Source organism: Thalassophryne amazonica, chromosome 19 (genome assembly GCF_902500255.1).
Source record: "Thalassophryne amazonica chromosome 19, fThaAma1.1, whole genome shotgun sequence".
In the NCBI taxonomy this organism is placed as follows: Eukaryota; Metazoa; Chordata; class Actinopteri; order Batrachoidiformes; family Batrachoididae; genus Thalassophryne; species Thalassophryne amazonica.
This window is the reverse complement of record NC_047121.1, coordinates 60,180,042-60,195,780: the sequence shown is the minus strand read 5'-3', so window position 1 is coordinate 60,195,780 and position 15,739 is coordinate 60,180,042. Positions and strand designations below refer to the sequence as shown.

At 43.6% G+C, this 15,739-nt stretch overlaps 1 protein-coding gene across 2 annotated transcripts; it reads left to right on the top strand.

Moving 5' to 3' along the window:
• Positions 1-5,479: 5,479 nt before the first annotated feature.
• Positions 5,480-10,430, top strand: eif4eb (eukaryotic translation initiation factor 4eb). Of its 2 annotated transcripts, XR_004557827.1 has the most exons (8): positions 5,480-5,526; positions 6,976-7,073; positions 7,292-7,387; positions 7,522-7,585; positions 7,960-8,073; positions 8,327-8,466; positions 9,822-10,023; positions 10,063-10,430. XR_004557827.1 is itself a non-coding variant. In XM_034159452.1 (7 exons), the coding sequence occupies exons 1-7, from the start codon at positions 5,509-5,511 to the stop codon at positions 9,934-9,936; spliced, it is 645 nt and encodes a 214-aa protein (XP_034015343.1). In that variant the 5' UTR covers positions 5,480-5,508; the 3' UTR covers positions 9,937-10,430. The 2 variants fall into 2 exon arrangements, 1 of the variants encoding a protein (XP_034015343.1); XM_034159452.1 differs by having other exon boundaries at positions 9,822-10,430.
• The last annotated feature ends 5,309 nt before the right edge of the window (positions 10,431-15,739 follow it).

Below are 15,739 nucleotides of genomic sequence, written 5' to 3'. Positions count from 1 at the left end.
GTCGTGGCGCTCTAACGGTTCACAGTGGTCCCGTCTCCCTCTTTCTTTTAATATTTCACGCCTGTCAAGAGCCCACAGAGGAGCCGCTATATTGGTGGCAGCGGTGGCCGCTTGTGCAGATTGTTGCATGTGTTGGCGTTCGTGCTGAACAGTTGTTTTGAGTTTTGACCTTGTTAGCTAGTGCCTCAGTTTAGCTAGCCTGCTAACGAGCTCAGTGCTTCTGCGACATGTGGTTTGGGGACGAGGACCCGTCAAAGCCTTATACGGCGTGGACCACCAGGAGCTCACTTGGTGGAGAAGTTAGAGTGGACCTGCCTGCTCCTTTTGCTGGTGATGGGAGCCAGAGCTTTCACAGCTGGGTACGGCAGCTGGAGGTAGCCATCGGGGCGACATCTGTCAGCAGAGACTGTAATGATGAATTGGCGCGCATTCTGCCTACTCGCCTCTGCAAGACGGCCTTTCTGCTGTGGGACAGTTTTCCTGACGTGGTGAAGAGAGATTATTCTGCTGTTAAAGATAAGCTCGGGTCAGCGTTTGGGCAGAGACAGCTCTTGGACCGCTTCAGAGACAGCCTTTCTGCTCGAGTGCGTTCTCCGGGGGAGAGCCTGGAGGTGTACGCAGCGGACGTGAGCCGCCTGGTGGCGGAAGCATTCCCAGACTACGGCAGCAATGCACGGCGAGAAGAGAAGTTTCGGCGTTTCTTAGCCGGCCTAGATCCAGCGTTGAAAGCTAAGTGCCTGGAGCAGGGCGCAGCAGACGTTGATGAGGCCCTGACTGTGGCCGAGCACTGTGAGAATGCCAGAGCGGCACTACAGAGAGACAGTGGGAGTTCAAGCACAGGTGTTTACCTGGGTCAGAGTGCAACTGTCCAGTCTGTGTCTGTGACGGATGGCCTTCAGAGGGCCGTGGAGAAGTTAAATGAGGACATGTGTGTAATGAGAATGGAAATGAGGGAGTTGTACGGAGAGAATCAGAGACTGAGAGCCAGATATGCCAACAGGACAGATCGTGGTCCTCGCTCTTCATCTGGGGGGCGCTGTAGCTGTGCCTGTGGGGAGTCCGGATGTCAATCCAGAGGGTCTGAGGACAGACGCTTGGGACGCTCTCCCAACCGCCCACCTCATGATTATCCTCGCGACAGAGGTTTTTCTCCAACAGCCAGGCCATCCTGGGGCAGGAGTCCCAGTCTTGGTTGGAGGTCCCGCAGAGAGGAGGAGCCGAGGAGACGCGGTGTGCGTTTCTTTCCACAACAAGCATCTGTGAAAGGCGGTCACCAGGGAAACGGACAGTAGCTGGGGTTGAGGCCCGGACGCCAGCCGCTCAGACCGAGGGCCCTGTACAGCATGACATGACTGAGGACGTGACTGAGAGCACCACTACTGTGGACAGTTGTGATCATTCCACATCCTACGTCAGGGGTGTGGTGGAAAGCTGCGAGATCCCTATTTTAGTCGACTCGGGAGCTAATGTCTCATTGATCAGTGCAGATTTTCGAATGTCGGTCCCCGCTTTGAGGAACCGACTTTTGAAAAAGAACTATGTTAGTTCTCGGGCAGTTAATGGGCAAATGTTGGATACGCTGGGGTCTATTGAAGTGACATTCCGATTGGGTCCGACCTGCTGGCAGCATAACTTTTATGTACTGAGGGAGTCGACTCAGAGTGTTCTACTGGGGCTTGATTTTTTGACTAGGAACCGTGCATTGCTGGACCTGGGGCGAGGGGTACTGCAATTAGGGGATGTCGTGGTGCCACTGCTGCGAGGGGGGGAGCTCACCCCCGACTGTTGTAACGTGACAGTGGCGAATGTTGTGACTATACCCCCCTTAAGTGAGGCCCTAGTGCCAGTGACGATTGGTTCTCTTGGTGGTGCTATGTTGCCTGCTAAGGATTTTGAAGGGTATCTGGAATCCAATGCCCCAGAGTCGACAGGGCTTGTGGTAGCTCACTCTGTGAATAGTGTGAAAGATGGGGTCACAGTAGCACGTGTTCTCAATCCATCTGGGGGAGCCGTGGAAGTGAAGCGGGGGCTGCACCTGGGTCAGGTCCACTCGTTGGAGAGAGATGACCTGGTAGCCCTCCCCAGTATTGCTAATGTTGGGGGCGCCTCACCTCTGCCAGTGAGGAGCACCTTCATCTTAGATGAGTCACCCATTACCATGCAGCAGAAGGAGGAGCTCTCAGGGCTCCTTCTGAGGTTTTCAGATGTTTTCAACCTGTCGGACAGGAACACAGGCAAGTGCAGATTGGTATCGCATCGCATTAGAACCGGTGACCATCCCCCCATTAAACAACGGCCGTATCGCACATCTCCCGAGAAAAGGGCTGAGATTGAGCGTCAAGTAGCTAGCCTGCTGGCAGATGGAGTGGTAGAGGAGAGTTGCAGTCCCTGGGCATCCCCGGTGGTGGTAGTGAGGAAGAAAGGGGGACAGTGGAGATTTTGTATCGATTACCGTCGCCTTAATGCTGTGACGATTAAAGATTCACACCCTCTACCACGTGTGGATGACAGCCTTGATTTGTTAGCAGGCTCGGCCTGGTTCAGCACACTTGACTTTTCTAATGGTTACTGGCAGGTTGAGGTAGCTGAGGAGGACCGTGAGAAGACAGCCTTTACAACCGGCAGGGGCCTCTACCAGTGGCGGGCCATGCCGATGGGTTTGTCAAACTCATCTCCTCCACATCGAGGAGGTTCTGTCCAGGATACAGCAGGCCGGGCTGAAATTGAATCCAAGCAAATGCCATTTCTTAAGGGATCATGTGGTTTTTTTGGGCCACGTGGTTTCTCGGCAGGGTCTCCAACCGGATCCCCGTAATACGGACAAGGTGAGGGCCTGGCCCACTCCACGTACCTCGGCGGAGGTGAGAGCATTTGTGGGCCTATGTTCGTATTACAGGAGGTTTGTGAAGGACTTCTCAAAACATGCGGCCCCACTGAGTTACCTGGTGGGTAAGAATGTGCCTTTTGAATGGACAACTGAGTGTGAGGAGGCCTTTTCCTACTTTAAGCGGGTCCTGACCTCCTCCTCCTGTGGTAACACTGCCAAATTTCGCACTCCCCTTTAAAGTTTACACCGGTGCCTCCAGTGAGGCAGTGGGTGCGGTGTTGGCACAGGATGAGGGGGGGGTCGAGAGAGTAGTGGCATATGCCAGTCAGTCCCTCACAAAAACGCAGAGGAGGTGGTCCACTTTTGATAGAGAACTGTGGGCGGTCGTGTGGGCCGTGCGTGAGTTCAAACACTATGTGGGGCTTTCCACTTTCTCTATCATAACTGACCATCGTCCGCTGTTGGGCATCAGGAACATGGCTGTGGACAGTGACCCAATGGGGTCGTAGGAGTAGGTGGATTTTAGAGCTGGACCCGTTTAACTGGGTCATGATTCACAAGGCTGGTGTCCAGCACAACAACGCGGATGCACTGTCGCGCCGACCAGCTTCTTCCCCCCGAGGGAACCCAGATAGGCCGGCTGGGGAGCTCGCGGTCGCCTCCGTGGGAGAGTCGGGCTGCTCACCTCTCGGGGTGTCCAATTCAGGTCCGGAGGCTGCCTACTCCCTGTCGGGGAGCGACTCTGAGCTCCGGGCCCGGCAACAGGAGGACCCAGATATTAGCACCATAGTGGGGTTGTTGGAACGGAACGCGGCTAAACTACCTCGTCAGCTAATCAAGGGGTCCTCTGCCAAACTGAGGAAACTTGGAACAGATTTCAGCCGCCTAGCAATGGTAGGTGGACTGCTGTGTCGGACTGTGCGGCCGACAGCATCTGGGGAGGACCAAATTCAGGTGGTGGTCCCCTCATCTATGGTGCCGGAGCTCCTGCGACAATTACATGGGGAGCCTACGGCGGCCCACTTCTCGGCGGAGCGAGTGTGGGAGACGGCCCGACGGTCTTACTATTGGCCCTTCATGTTGAGAGACATCAGACGCTGGTGCGAGCAGTGTGAGGCCTGCCAGACCCGCCGGTGCCCTGTTCCCAGACTGAGAGCACCTATGGGGGGTCTCAGGCGGCCCGTCCACTACAGAGGGTGGCGGCAGACATTTTGGAGTTACCTTTGACCTCCAGGGGGAACAGATACGTTCTAGTGGTGGAGGATTACTTCTCCAAATTTGTCAATCTGTATGCCCTGCCAAATCAGACAGCGCAGACGGTGGCTCACTGCCTGTTTGAGGATTATGTGTTGGTGCATGGGGTCCCCGAAGTCCTTCACAGTGATCAGGGCCGCCAGTTTGAGGCAGAAGTGATTCAGAGCCTGTGTCAGCGATTGGGCATGAAGAAAACACGCACCACAGCATACAACCCCAAATCTGATGGCATGGTGGAACGTCATAACAGGACTCTGATTGATCAACTGGCTAAAATGCTGCTGTTGCATGGGGGTGAATGCGACTCGTATGTGAAGCAAGTGGCTTTTGCCTACAACACTTCTAAGCATTCCAGTACCCAGTTCACCCCCTACTTTCTCATGCACGGGCGTGAAGCGCGGGTTCCAGCTGACGTGCATGTACCATCATGTATTCGAGACTGCGGGGTCGCAGGGACGCAGGCGGAGTATGTGTCGTCTATGGCAGAGAGGTTGAAGTCCGCATTCGGCTTGGCTCGGCTCAATTTGGCAGAATCTCATGATCGGCAGAAACTGTACTACGACGAAAGTGGCTGTCACCGCGCCTATGGTGTGGGTGCACTGGTGTGGCTGAATAATCCCACTGAAAACCGCACCAAGTTGGCGCCACACTGGAAAGGCCCCTATCAGATTGCTTAGGTGTTAGCTTCAGGTGGGGAAGATGCCCTGACATATCGCATTGTTAACCCTCTGGACTCGAAGGAACGAGCCCAGGTTGTTCACCATGACAGACTCAAGCCATACACTCTGCCACTGCCGACGCATACACCTCCTGCTGCTCCTCTGGCCTGCAGTCCCATCCGGCCAGTCGTCAAGGCCCCGGATGTGGAGGGTCAGTCTCAGGCTGCGAGTGGAGATTACGGACTCTGGGGGGATTTGGGGGCATCGGTGCCCACTCGATCTCGTGGGGGAAGAGAGGTACGACCTCCGGCGCACCTCAAGACTTTATTAGGTTTTAAGTCCAGTGCAGCGATTTTACGGTGATTGGTGGATGCTAATTACATCCAATTATTCAGGAGTCTGTTATACTGTTTTTTTGTTGATGTTATTGTTTATTATGATGTATGTGCTTTGTTTACAGTGGTACCAGAAACGAGGACGTTTCGTGTTGAGGGGGGGACGTGTGTAACAGACTTTCTGATGTTTTTGCTTTATTTATTTCCTTTATTTAGTGTGAAGCTGCACAGGGTTAATGTTGGCACTGTTGGTCCCGTCTCCCTCTTTCTTTTAATATTTCACGCCTGTCAAGAGCCCACAGAGGAGCCGCTACAGTAATTATAGGGAGAGGGTGGGTCATAAGATCGATCTATCTTGGTTCAGACTAAAGTATCTTCGGCTTGACGTCGCTCGGACCAATCAACGTCAACTTTCCTAATAGAGCTTTGTAAGATGGCGATGGCCGAACCGGTGAGCACTTTCATCTCGAAACATAATCCAAACGTTCATCAGGCTTCCTGTTGTAGTTCTGCAGCGAAATCAGATCTTATCGCTTTAGACGCTTTCAATCACCAGTCTTCGGGTAAAAGTTGAAGGTGGATGTCGTTACACGCAGTGTTCTGATTTGGTTTAAGTTTGTCTTCTTTGCCACGACCTTAAAAAAGAAGATCGCCGTGCGCGTGGACACGATGATCTCCCAACTTTACGCTGACGCGCAGTCCCCGAATCCCGCAAGAAAAAACTGTTTACGCTTCAGCAGCCAGTTTATCCTTATGAACGTCCACCTGAAATGTTCATTTTGCAACGGTTTGGGTTATTGTGTTCTTGTAACAAATTCGGCACTCAAATGTATGCATTAAAAACTATTTAAGCGGTTAAAATGCTAAATATAAAAACTTGACAGTGATTCCTGAGACGCGGCGTTAGCTGAATTATTAAAAAAAAAAAAAAGTGGGTGTGACAGTCTAAAAGTCCTTGGTGAAAGAGGTGAAAATGATTTTTTAAAACATTTCCAACTGGCCCCTAATTGCAAGTGTTTGGAATCTGAACTCTTTTGGTAAATTGATGCCCAATTTGGGGCCCGCGGGCCAAATTTGGGCCACGCTCCATTTGTTTTGGTCTGCTGCATCAATTCACAAAATCTTTGCAAATTATTGGCTCATTCTTGAGCAAACTAAAGAGCAGTGTTTTTTATTATTTTGGCATTTTATTTTGGGTTTAGACTGCTAATAGTCTATGAAGTATTATACAAATAAGTGTAATGGAATCATATGTATGTATTTTATATACAATTTATTTTTGGTCTGTGCCCTTCCATCTAAATTAATTTATGCCTTTAGAAAGAGAAAATTTGGGCACCTTTGTGAAATATGCCCTACAGTTGTTGTTAAAAATTTGTATTTTCATTACACACATCCTTTGTTTTTGTTGCATACCCCCCCCCCCCCCCCCCCCCAAAAAAAAAGACTTGTAGGGATGATTTAACACAATAAAAAAAAATCTTTCTAAAAGACTAATAATAGACAGATTTTTTTTTTGGAAGAATGACTTTTGGCTCTATATGTTAAGTAAAGCACACTGATCTGTCATTTGGACTTTTAATAAGCAAAACAAACTTGCTTTTTCTGTTAATCCGGTGTTTGAATGCTAACCTAATTGTAAATCGTTTGGCTTCATTATATGTCCTTTAAATGTGCAGACTTGTAAAATAGTAGCATGTGTTGTTTTTGAGTTCTTTTTCCAAAATACCTGGAGAGAATGACTTATTTCACTCAAGTTTTTGGCAAAAGCCTTAGAAAATATACATTTCCACTTGGTGCAGTAAAAACCCTGGGAATACTGGGACTATGTACTGCTTCTAACATTTTTTTTTTTTTTTTTTTTTGCTGTTTTTGTTTGTTTGTTTGTTTTGTTTTTCAGGAAAACAGTTTGTCTCAGCTCGATGACGATGTTGCTGAGGATACAGGTCAGGAGATTGTAAGCCCAGAGGCGTACATTAAACACCCACTTCAGAACAGGTCAGAGCCTTTTTACATTTAATCTGCTTCTATTTAAGACAAAGGGATGTGGTTTTGTGAAGAATCTGACTGATTTCCACATCATGTCATCCCCGTATCATCGTCCTTTTTTTTTTTTTTTTGTGCTGATGATCTCTGGTTGTTTGCGTTTGCTTTCCACGTGTTTAATTAGGGGCTTGTTCCATTCATGCTCATCGGTTTTGCACTTCACCCAACAGATGGTCTCTCTGGTTCTTCAAGAACGACAAGAACAAAACATGGCAGGCCAACCTGCGGCTCATCTCCAAATTTGACACAGTTGAAGATTTCTGGGCGTAAGAAGCGTTTAATTTTGCACTTTCATTTGGTTGTCTGCATTTCCGCTGTGAGTTGGGGGAAACGTCACAGTCATGCTTTGTTTTTAAAAAGACAAGTTCCTGTTTTTAACATTCTGCTGTCGTCATTTCAGTCTCTACAATCACATCCAGTTATCAAGCAACCTGATGTCAGGCTGTGATTACTCACTCTTTAAAGTAAGTTTGAAATGATGTGGAATGCAGACGTATTAAAGTCGGAGCAAATATTCTCACCGTGTCATAAAGATCTATGGCTGTTTAAAAGCACTTCTCATGAACTCCCTTTAAAATAATATGTCGACTCAGTTAAGTGTCTTAAAATATATCAATGGTAAATATGGTGATAATGAAAACATTATTAAACACATTCTCTGTTTTACGTTCTTGCTGCAATTTTGTTCATCCCGCTGCAGTGTGTAGCTGAATTTGAAGATTTGGTTTTTTTTTTGTTTTGTTTTTTTGTACATTTTCTAAAACATTGAGCTGTTTGAAGTTTTGCTGCAGTTGTTTGGGTTCTGCTGTGTAACGGAGGTTTTCGACCGTTGATGCAGGATGGAATTGAACCGATGTGGGAGGACGAGAGGAACAAGCGCGGCGGGCGCTGGCTGATCACACTCACTAAGCAGCAGAGGAGATTAGACCTGGACCGCTACTGGCTGGAAACTGTACGCTTGTCTGTTTTTAATCAAACAAGGGATTCTCGGGCCTCATTAGTAAATAACATAAGGTATCATTGTGTTGTGTTTGGTTCGAGGAAGGTTTGTGTAAAGTGTATGTATATGTATTTAAAAAATCTCTAGCAGCATAATTTTTTAAATTTGCAAATCCTCTGATACCTAATTATGAGTTTGGAGTTTTGATTTGTGATTCTTACTGTGATGGTACTGTTAATTTAGTTTTGTTCTGCCGTTTAATCAGCTCCTGTGCTTAGTTGGAGAAGCCTTTGATGACTACAGTGATGACGTCTGCGGAGCCGTGGTCAACATCCGCACAAAAGGAGACAAAATAGCCGTCTGGACTTCAGACTATGAGAACCGAGAAGCTGTCACGCATATAGGGTGAGGCACAGTAACATATGTTTAAATTGTATGTGAACACTCTGCAGCAGTAGAATTTTCTGTGTCTTCTCTTATGTGCTGTGTAAGTAACAAAGTGGAGTTGGACACGCCAAAATGTACTTTCACCATCTATTTTAGAATGAACGCTATAGGTTGCCAACATCCATAAGACCCTTTATGTCTGGAAATTTGTTGCTGTTTTGCTTCACATCATTTTCAGATTCCCATCAGTGGAAGCTCAAGTTAGCCAGCAGAAGGTAATGGGCTAATTAATATTATTGCATGATGCACAAGGAACTTGAGAGGAAATTGCTTCTCATCGCCACTGAACAGACGAAAATGTCAAGAACCAAAACATGCACGTTTCCCTCGCTAAATGTAAATAAACGTTTTAATTAATTAAAAAAGTATGTCCCTTTGGCTGCTCCCTTGTTTTCACTCACGATCGCCACAGCAGATTCATAGTGGATTTGCACAACTTTTACACCGGACGACCTTCCTGATGCAACTCCACATTACATGGAGAAATGTGACAAGTGTGAGATTTGAACTGGGAACCTTCTGCACTGAAACCAAGCACACTAACCACTTGCCCACCATCCCTGCTTTTAATTAATTATACTTTTATATATATATATATATATATATTCTGGTTAGCCTTACCTTAGCCTGGCCATCCTCCTCATTGCTGTTTTGGCTGTTCCACAAAGTATAAACAAGTTGATTGCCCAGTAACATGATAGTAATTATTTAATAGCTTATGAAGGTTTATTTCTTCTCTTTATTCAGGAGTGTTTTCTTTCAGTTTGATAACATGGTTTATCCATTTCACTGTAAGACCCAGTGTATCCTCATTCAGATCTTATTCTTTTATGCTGGTTGGCATCCAGATTATTGGTCCATTACGGCCACCTTCTGCTGTGGATGGTGGCTCAACCGGGATGTCGCTGAGATCAGTATACAGGAGCAGTTTGCCACACGTGTAGACGATGCCCTCTTGTAGCCATAGATGATAAAATAGTATTTTTAGAACTTGCAGGACCAGTCAAACAAGTTTTTATTGGTTTGTTTCTTTTTTAACCTGCTTAAAGTCCAGAAAATATGGCAGTTGACAGCTACAGTGCAAAAATAAATACGATTTCAGGTTCAACAGTTGAACAGAAAAGGTTCCGCATAGCTGAAATAGGTAAGAGCCCTATCATGACGTGTAGAGTGAAGATGAATAAATCAGTGTTAGTGTCACAGCTATACTCCCTCAGTATGTAGAAATACTGTATAAAATTTGTTGTGTAGAAAAACATAGATTTGTGTGTTTTTAGGGAGTGTACTATTACGACATGTTTCTCTGTCAACAGGAGAGTTTACAAGGAGCGTCTGGGTCTCCCTATGAAGATGGCGATCGGTTACCAATCCCACGCAGACACAGCTACCAAAAGTGGCTCAACCACCAAGAACAAATTTGTTGTGTGAGAAATGCTCCTCGCTCATTTTCTGGTCTTATTTGTTACTGGTGCATATGTTTACTTTGCAAAAGACTCCACAGAATGCAATGTTTAAAAGAACAGAAAAAAGAAATCTGTTTGAAGGCGACTTGCCAAATGTTTCCAGAACCTACCCTGGACTTGATCCACAGGAAAATCTGCACGTGCCACAAACACTAATGATGATGTATGTATCAGTGGACGACAAATACTGCACTCTGCAAAAAGGATTTATTTTAATAATAATAGTGAGTCTGAAAATACATCAAAAAAAATATTTATCTCTGCCATTTTCCACAGCACTTTTATTTTGCTGTAAATCCCAAATTGTTCTAATTTATTGTTCATTTGCCTGCATATTATGAGTGTGTTCTGCTTTTTTTTTTTTGCCTTGAACTGTTACTGCACGTTATTCTTTTTCAAGTACGTTGCAAATCATATTCATTTGAGTGTTAATATAATTAAAATATTGTTTTGCAGTTATTGTGTGGAATCTTCTTTTGGCAGCTTGCTGTAATTATTATTTTTTTACACAGTAATGCTGTGTTTTAGGAATGTTATTTATTTGTAATCAAATCAATTCCCTTTGTCATCAAATAACATTCAGTCCAGAACTGACAAATTTTAATCCGTGGATTATTTTGTTTTATTATTGTTTATTCTTTAAAATGATACCAAAAAATATTGTAGAATGTACATTTGATAAAATAAAATGTATTTAATGCACAACTAGCTTCACAGGTAAACGGGTCAAAGTGGTAATGGAACGCTCGCTTAAAGGTCAATGATGTCACATTTGTGTCAGATGTGATCTTGAGGTCCTTTGGGACAAATGTTTTAGAGGCATTCCTAGATTCTTTTTAAATCAGGAAATCTATTTTTGTTATTTAATATTTTAATGCATGTCACATAGATTTTATGAGAATGTTCTTTATATATTTATTGAGATGAGTTGCTGTTCTGTTTCCAGACCACAGACTGAAAGTTCTTGGTGAAATTCTATTGTACCTGCATTCATTGTAAATGTCCACCAGGTGGAGATAATCCATTTCAAGAACCTTTGGACACTGACGACCATTTTCTTTCTGATATATTCTGGACAGACGCTCTGTGACGTCATCCAGAGGTTTTCTGAACAGATTGGAAGCTCAAACGGAGTGGCTCCAAGTGTCATGATCTAGGAAGTTTAACTTCAATTTGTGTGTTTGATAAGTCCATTATTTTTGTGGACTGGGTGGTGGTTTTCATAACAGGTTGCTTTGGTGTAGGTGTTAAAAATTAATGGTATATTGATTGGCTAAAATTCCACCACCAGTGGAGCTAATGTCAATAAGCTACCTGCTCGTTACTGCTAAAGCTTAATTTACACTACACCGTAGCCACGCAGAGCCCTCTGTGTCGTTGCAAACCACCTCCATAGCCTAATGTGTACCTGCAAAAAAATTGTGTCAACACGATGTGGAGACCACTCAAGTCCGCTAATTGTTTCCGGAATCTTTTCCAGTTTTGCAGTTAACGACTTTCATGTGATCGGAAGCCAGTCTTGATGAAAAACGTACCCCCTACTGGTCGTGGTGAATTGCATTGTGACAGGCACCAACCCAGATGGAGAACTTCGAAAGGTTCACAACTGCATCAAAGTGATTGCGTGGCCGCGGAGTTATGGAGTAGTAGAAGCATAAAAAGGCCTAAACAGTACCAACATACAAGTTAACGATAAAATTTCACACAACAGAAACACTGGAGCACTAACTTCAAGCTGCATTCTCTCAGATAATTGTATGAAAATGCTAAGAATAGAAAAATATGGTGATGGCGTTAGTAGCTGCTGCTAGCCAGACCTTGAATTGTCTCAATGGCACACACTGTCATTCAAAATATAAAGACTCCAGCACTCTTGAACTCTGATGTTATTTGTGTTTATGGCATTTTTGCTTGATTGGCTGTCGTATGAGTAAATGTTGGTGTTGTGACAATGACAGTGATTTAGGGATAAATGTTAATTCTGTCCAACTGTGGTGCTGCGTGTTATATTGTGTTTACTTGTAGTCTGAAGTGTTAAACAGAAGCTACTGAGTTTCATTCCTGGGCGTTATGGTGGACCTCTTCACAAGGTTATAAAGTCTGCATGGACCAACGCTTGTCATTGTTTTTATGCATTAGAATTTTGCAGAGTCATTTACGTTCCTATGAATATTTCAAAGATTGTTCCTAAGCAGGAGCTGGACTTCTTGAGATCCACAATTCAAATTCAAAAAACCTTTATTTGTCCCCAAGAGGCAATTTAAACATCAAGAACAGCAATATTTCAGAGAAACAGCAACAACGAAATGAACAAAAATAAAATAATACCACAATAAATAAATATCAATACAATTATAAGAACTTCAGAAGTAAAATAGTTATGTCATAAATTATTAGGGGATTGCAAACAAAATTCTCTTCTGCCAGGGGAAAAAAAAGGAGAGGGATTAAAAGGAGTTCAAGAGGTGAACAGCCCTGTGAAGCATTGTGTTCTGGAAACCCAGTTAACCCCAATTTATTATTATTATTATTATTCAAAAGTTTTTACAAGTATTTCCATCAATTTTTGGAATCTTCTAGAATCTTCTACGGTGCTCTTTAAAAACATTTTTTTTTTTTTTTGGTGTATGTAAACTGTTGATCCACTGTAAATCTGACATAACTGTTTTAAAATAACTTTATGTAGAAATGAGGCAGACTTCTTAAATAAAGTGGTCTTTTTTTGTACAAATTGTAAAAAAAATCTTCAAATTCAAAATTCAAATTTATTAATTTATATAGCGCCAATTCACAATGAAATCATCTCAAGGCGCTTCACACAACATTAAAAAAAACTGAATTAAAAATTTAAAACAATTAAAATATGACCATAAAAGAATAAAAGCACATCATAACACTAATGATAAAACAGGGAAAACAAATGAGTCTTTAAACGTGATTTGAAAGTCTCCACAGTATCCGACTGTTGAATGTATGCTGGGAGATCGTTCCACAGAGATGGGGCACGGTAGGAGAAAGCTCTGTGACCGGCAGACTTTTTATTCACCCTGGGAACACACAGAAGTCCTGCACCCTGAGAGCGCAGGGCCCGAGCTGGTACATAGGGGCTTACCAGGTCAGCCAGATGGGGAGGTACAAGTCCATGAACAATTTTATAAACTAATAACAGTACTTTAAAATCCGATCTTGCAGCAACTGGAAGCCAGTGCAGGGATGCCAAAACAGGTGTAATGTGGTCAAACTTTCTGCTTTGTGTCAAAAGTCTGGCAGCAGCGTTTTGAACCAGTTGAAGACCCCTAATCCTGGACTGCGGTAAGACAGAAAATAGAGCATTACAATAGTCCAATCTCGAAGAGACAAATGCATGAATCAAAGTCTCAGCATCAGCCATAGACAGGATGGGACGAATCTTCACTATATTTTGTAAATGGACTAAAGCAGTCCTCGTAATGTCTCTAATGTGGAGATCAAAGGACAACGTAGGATCAAAAATTACTCCAAGGTTCCTCACTTTATCCGTATGATGTATAACACACCAACCTAAGCTAAGTGCTAGCTGATCAAATTGATGCAGATACCTCGCTGGACCAAGAACCATAACTTGTCTTATCAGAATTTAAAAGTAGGAAGTTACTAGACATCCAACTTCTTACTGACGCAAAGCAATCTTCCAAAGATTTTATGTGAATGAGATTACCAGCAGTTATTGGCATGTATACAATTGAGTGTCATCAGCATAGCAATGAAAGGGAATCCCAAAGCGCCGCAGTATATTCCCAAGGGGTGCTACATAAAGGGAAAAAAGCAGGGGGCCTAAAACAGATTCCTGTGGAACCTGAAACTTCATGTCCCTACAATCAGAGGAGGTGCCATTACACAATACACAGTAAGAACGACTAGACAGGTATGACGTCAACCATGCAAGAGCAGTTCCAGTAATCCCCAAGTGATTCTCCAGTCTATTGAGTAAAATATGATGATCCACTGTATCATCTTTACAGTAAAATAATTATTTTGGAACAGTCATGACTTCTCTGTCTTAATAACTTTATCAAACTTCTAAAGAGTGGTCTGACAAAATAAAGTTTGTGGTGTTTTGATTTCAATCATCTTTGGACTCTGCAATAATGCAGTCTTGTAAAATCCAATATTAAGTCAAGAGCAATCAGAGATTTCTGATGTCCACCAATCCGGATCCAGATCACCTCCAAACTTCAGTGGAGTCTTCCATGCCCTCATATCTATCTGTGGTGAACATTTCGTTAAAATCCGCGCAGTAGTTTTGATGTAATCCTGCTAACAGACAGACAAATAAATAAACACTGATGATTTTATTACATCCTTGGTGGATGTAATGAACAACCCCATTGTCAAATCCCTTAAAATGTCATCGTACAAAAAAAGAGGGAGGAAATCGAGATGAAGATGTTGCTCGGTGTGCTGTCAGGTTTCCCGTCTCAGCTCTTTGCCAGCAGGGTAACTTTCTAAATGTCACTTTAATATGACAAACAGACTCTTACCACCTCCAAGTGAACATATCCCGATCTGATGAAGTGAGTCTGGGATTTTATTTTGTCCTTGTAGGTGTGACGAGTACAAGAGAGTGACAGTAAGAAACTTTAAAGGTCAGATGATGTCTGTCAGATATACACTGTCTCGCATAACAACTCAATGTTCTAAAAATGTCACTCAACACTTTAGATCATGTCACAGTTGTTAAAGGAAAGTAAAAAAAAAAAAAATACCAATCCAACGTCAGCTATTGCGTCATCATTAGAGCTCTCAGGGTTGCTGAGGTCCAACATCTGATGTCTGTCCAGAAGACCTCAGTCCTAGAAAGAGACCGTGCAGAGTGCCAGACCTCTGGTCCAGGACCTGAACTTAAAAAACACCAACACACCGCCACAAACAGACCTTCTGTTCTGTGCAGTGAGGTAAACACACACCCACTGCCACACTCACTTTATTCAGGGATGTTATAGGTTCTATCCTTGGCAGCCATGAATGCAGTCGATGCTGAATAGTTTTTTTTTTTATTCTTCACCTGCAGCCTCTGGCCCTCTTTGTTGTCTTATCAAAAGCCCTTATTAAGATCCCAAATACCCTCTTGTGATACTGTAGGTCAAAGCAATGACCAGCACGAAATGGAATCTGAAATCAAAATGAACCTTTACTGAGATACAAACTGAACACGTGTTTGGAGCCATATGAACAAGGCTGATTTAGAAAGTCAAAGTGCAGTGTGGACTGTCCAGTTTACTCATTTTAGACCGTGTTTGTTCACAGGAATACTTGAAAAGTTGTGAATTAGATTTTTAATAAAATGTATGAAAATGTAGGTATATGGCCCAATCTGTTGTTGTTTTTTGTTTTTATTCATTGGCCCTATGCACATTATTTAATATTGAGTATCTGTCAATGCCAAGTTCTGTTCTGGTGCTTATATTTTCTGATATTAGACTCACACAGACTAGAATGCAAGCACATTGTCAATCCAATGTATGTACTCATCAAATTATCAGCTCTGGCATCCATTAAAATATAAAGCTTCAATTTGAGCTGCTTCATCATGGTTTTATTTATTTATTTGGTTTTTTATTTATAGAGTTTTTTCTTTTTACATACCTCACCCTTCCATCCATTTTCTATACCTGCTTACGCCAATCAAGAGTTATGGGGGGGGGGGGGGGGTGACGAGGTACACCCTGGACAGGACACCAGTCTATCACAGGGCCACAAATAGACAAACAAACATTCACACCCACACA

What these genes read in the sequence shown, in the direction of transcription:
- eif4eb (XM_034159452.1), top strand. An exon ending in AAACACCCACTTCAGAACAG is followed by an intron (nt 7,074 to 7,291) that starts GTCAGAGCCTTT and finishes TTCACCCAACAG; the next exon opens with ATGGTCTCTCTGGTTCTTCA. An exon ending in ACAGTTGAAGATTTCTGGGC is followed by an intron (nt 7,388 to 7,521) that starts GTAAGAAGCGTT and finishes TCGTCATTTCAG; the next exon opens with TCTCTACAATCACATCCAGT.